Genomic DNA, 4,184 nt, shown 5'->3' with positions numbered 1-4,184 from the left:
CTATTCCTTCCTCCTCTTTTTGCCTTCATGCTCATGTTCCTTAGGGCGGCTGCTATCTGAGGGTCTTTTGGAGCCACCGTGCTGTTTGGCTTCTTCCAGGAACTTGTCCAAACCAAAAGGATCTTCCTCAAACTGAACTGGTCCTTCTCTACCTCTTTGCCTATGGTCTGAACCAGAAAACTCCTTATCGGGAACGAATCTGTTGGTCTTCATTCCGGCTTCTAGATCATCACCATACATGTCCTTATCCAGATTTTTACTGGGCCTGTAAATATTCTGGGCCATATCTTTACCACCTGTCCAGGCTCGATCATACACATTGTAACTTTCATCTTCTCCACCTGCAAAACCACTGTCCATGCCCTTGGATTGGTTGAACAGCCTTTGGTCATATTGAACTTGGTTGGAAGTCCGGGGATTGGGCACACCAAGAGCGATGGCCTCGCTGATATCTCGACTTTCATTTCTCTGCCGTTTCGACCTCTTATCGGGCGCTGCCCTGGAAAGATTCCGGTCATGCTGTCTCTCTTTCCGCCTGTGGTGCCGAATTTCTTCCCTCTCACGTGCCTCCCCACCCTCTTTTGCCACATGGGTTTTGATCCCAGCTCTTCTCTCCCTAGCTTTCTGGGCCATTCCTCTCAGTTTCTCTTCATGTTTCTCTTTTTCTTTCTGCGCCATCTTTCTCTCTACTTGGGCGCGCATTTCCACGGCTTCACGAGCCTTCCGATCAGCAATGTAGAGGGCTTCGGCCAGCTTAGCAAAATTTTCATTGATGTGAACTGTCTGCAGTCGTCTTCCATCAGCAGCCAGACGCTTGTCTAGTGGAACTGTATAGCCCTTTGCATTTTTCCAGTTTGAAACACACGGAGGAATCTTCCACTCTTGTTGCTCCTTGACAGTCATCTTTCGGCTAGGAGAATGCATGACAGGTGCGGGAGGAGAAGGTGGTCCTCGGGGAATTCTCTCATTAATCTTGAACCTTGGAGGTTCCATTGGATCTCTCTGCATTTCCACCATACGAATAACCCTCTGTTTTGCCCCAGAGTTGAAAGCCAGTCCTTGCTGAGATGGCGTGTATCGGATATACTGAGCGGGAGCCAGTTTATCAGCCGCTCGAGCTGGCATGGCCGCAGCAACCTTCTGTGATACAGATTTTCCTAAGGCCACCCTTGTCTTTTCTGTTATCTCTTTAATAGCTTCTTCATCCGGTCTTTGCAGGTCTGGGTCGTCTGCATTCATGACCTCCTTGGGAACCAGGTCAGTGTACTTGCTATAAATGACCTTGTCTTTTGACTGTCCTTGCCGAGCAATGGCATCATATTTAATTTTTCCTTCAGCATCCACCTGAATGGCCAGGGCATTTGACATTTTTTTCTTTCGCCCCATATCCAGTGGATACTGGGCCACATGGATCTCTGGGAAAGCACCTCCTTCTCCAAAATCCTCTAATAACCGAGGTATCCAGCCTTGCCGGTGCCCGTATGGGGGAGGTGCTCTTCGGGAGCAGACCAGTGAGGTGTGCCATGATCTCTGGGATCTTGCCTTTTCTTCAGCCTCAAGCTGGTCCTGAGAGAGCTGAGTAGCTGCAGGTAAAAAGCTGGTGAGCGCCATGTTCTTCCAATTGCTTTCAGCGCCTGTGACGGGACCGAGGGCAGCACACTGTTTTATAAAATCAGTTATAGTTCCCGTCCTGCGAATCGGCCTTAATAAAGCCTGATAGGTATTATTATCATTTTCAAAAGCCAGTTGTTTGATTAGGATATCGGCTGCCTCTTCTTTAGTGATTACTCCCTTGCCTGCCGAAGGGTCCCTGATCGGGCACCAATTGTTGGGGTCCAACCCCAGCAGGTCCAGGGGTCCCCAAAGGAGTGGACGGAGTCGGCGAAGAAGGAATGACACGGAGACAGAGTTCAGTTGATCAGCAGCCTAGCCAGGATCTCCAGCCAAGTTCTGTCTGTCTTTTATTGTCTTGTTACATCTCTATTTATACCAGTTGATTTTAATCCTGTCAATTTCTATTCCAAAGGTTAGGGTGTTTCTTATCTCCATTCCAGGGAGTAAAGAAGATTATGTAGCTTAAGCGTGATTGTTCATAGTTAAAGTGATTAACGACCGGCCTGGCACTTAGTTAAGGGGTTTTATCCCCTCCCTAACTTCAGGGAAAAATCCCTACCTGGGGAAACAACCTTTCTGGGAGAGGTGACCTTGGTTAAAACACATAGCGTTAAGGGGAGCAAACATATTAAGAACAGTATGCCATATCCGCCAGGTCCCTTGAAACATATGCTGTGCAGATGTTTCTTTCCTGCAGCAAGTGTGTCAAGCAGCAAGGATGGACAGGCTTCTGGCAAAATGGGGAAGTCTTGTATAATGAAAGCAAAGCTCTAATAGCAGTATCCTCCCCCAATAAAGGAAAACCTACTGCAATGATGAAGCTGTGGTAGCCTCTCAAGAGAGAATGCCACATCTCACAACATACAGAAGTTTATTGAAAAATCAGATCATAAAACTACACGCTTTTTGCATTTTTTCTTCATTCTTATCTTTATATAGTAACTTGTAACCAAACAAACATTAGGATTCTGTGATTGTATGACTTATTTCTTAACATTTTTGAAAGGTGGCCACAGTGTCCATGAAATTAAATCCATGGGTTTTAAATTTGCTTCTGATGTTACTATGATGCCTTTTATTTCTGAGATTAGACTTCCTGCCTTATCACTCACATCCCTGAGTCTGGTATACTAGGAGAAAAAGATGCTTTTAATAAATTCAAAATGTTATTACAAGGGGTTAGTCGAATGATCTACAGTTCTTGCAGGAGTTTGTCCTGAGGTGATAATTGATACTCCCGCTCCTCTAGCTCCCATTCTGCATTCCTTCATCTTCTGCCTGTACTTGTTGTTCTGAGTTGCTTGCCTATTCAGATAATCCAAGACCATTGTTCCAAGGGGAATGAGGGTCTAGTTAAGTCCTTGTCATGCTGTTGCTACCTACAACATGGAATCACCAAGAAGCATCCCAGGTGTTCCAGACACATTTATCCCCCTTATGTAGCAGCAAACTCAGTCTCAACATAACAGTGACCCACTTCCCCCGCCAATAAACTTCTCCTTCACTTGCTGGTCTACCATGAGTTAAGATTTAGTAGACCCTTTATTGTGCCTGCTGGTAGAGGCATTTCTCTTCCACTTCCTCTCAGATACCCAGAACCTCAAGTCCAACAATGTTTAAAGGCATGTGGAAAAGAAGCATCAATGCCTCACGTGGATCTAATGTGATAGAAGCAGCAGCTAGGCCTTCTACCCCTTGCCTCAAAGACCCATGTTCTCTAACTCTTGGGGAGAAGACACCATATAATAGCTATTGGTTTAAAGCATATACCTCATAGACTGTGCTGAAGAATAGAAGGATTGTGTTCAGGTTGATTACTTGATGCCTTAGCTTCACCTTTAAGAGACTATTCTCACATCCTATTGGGCTTGTAGGTTGCAAGTGATCTGGTAGAACCAATGATTTTCTTGGCCATGTTTTATTGTATATTTATTACTATAAGATGGATTCCTTAGTCTGAGACAAGTTACATAAGTGATATCTGGTGAGCCCTTGGGTAGTGCTGTTGGCTGAGCACTGTGAGCAAGAGAGGCAAGCCCATATTCAGAGTACATATCTCCTCTGAGGCTGAATCACTGCTCCTTCCAGGATAGAAGGGACCCAATATTCAACTTATCCCCAGTGCCTGGTCAGTCTCCTTGAGGGGGTGGTACTGTATATAGAAGGTCACTATCAAGATATAAACCCAAGAACTGAGGCTGGTTCCTGTCAAATAGACAAGTCAATCTGTTTGTCTTGTTCAGTCTTAGCAATTATGTAAGACACACAGATCATTCTCCATGACCCCTGTTATAGATTCAATAACACACTCTTTCCACTGAATTTTGTATTCTTATATTTCTCATTTCATCCAGGCACTCACCAAACAGCAGGGCCATTTTCTTAGAAGTTCCTACTCATGTCACTTCTTTCAATACATAACTTTAAGGACTATCTATATATATAAAAAGCCAAGTGTCACGACCAGAACGACCGGTCAACCAGTCGCTATGAGGTTCATTGACCACCTCCTGGTCCCTCCCCCCAGCCCGCAGGCTCCCATCGCTGGATGGCCACCAGGGAACCGTGGG

At 45.3% G+C, this 4,184-nt stretch overlaps 1 protein-coding gene across 1 annotated transcript; it reads right to left on the bottom strand.

Moving 5' to 3' along the window:
* On the bottom strand, positions 1-1,611 carry LOC308521688 (SNW domain-containing protein 1-like; the record flags this gene model as incomplete). Its single annotated transcript, XM_081094766.1, has 1 exon — positions 1-1,611. One exon carries the CDS (start codon positions 1,609-1,611, stop codon positions 1-3), a length of 1,611 nt encoding a protein of 536 aa, XP_080950892.1.
* Between the last annotated feature and the right edge of the window lie 2,573 nt (positions 1,612-4,184).

This window comes from Myotis nattereri (genome assembly GCF_964212035.1).
Source record: "Myotis nattereri genome assembly, chromosome: 6".
In the NCBI taxonomy this organism is placed as follows: domain Eukaryota; kingdom Metazoa; phylum Chordata; class Mammalia; order Chiroptera; family Vespertilionidae; genus Myotis; species Myotis nattereri.
The sequence above is the reverse complement of the archived record's forward strand: the minus strand, read 5'-3'. Positions and strand labels throughout refer to the sequence as shown.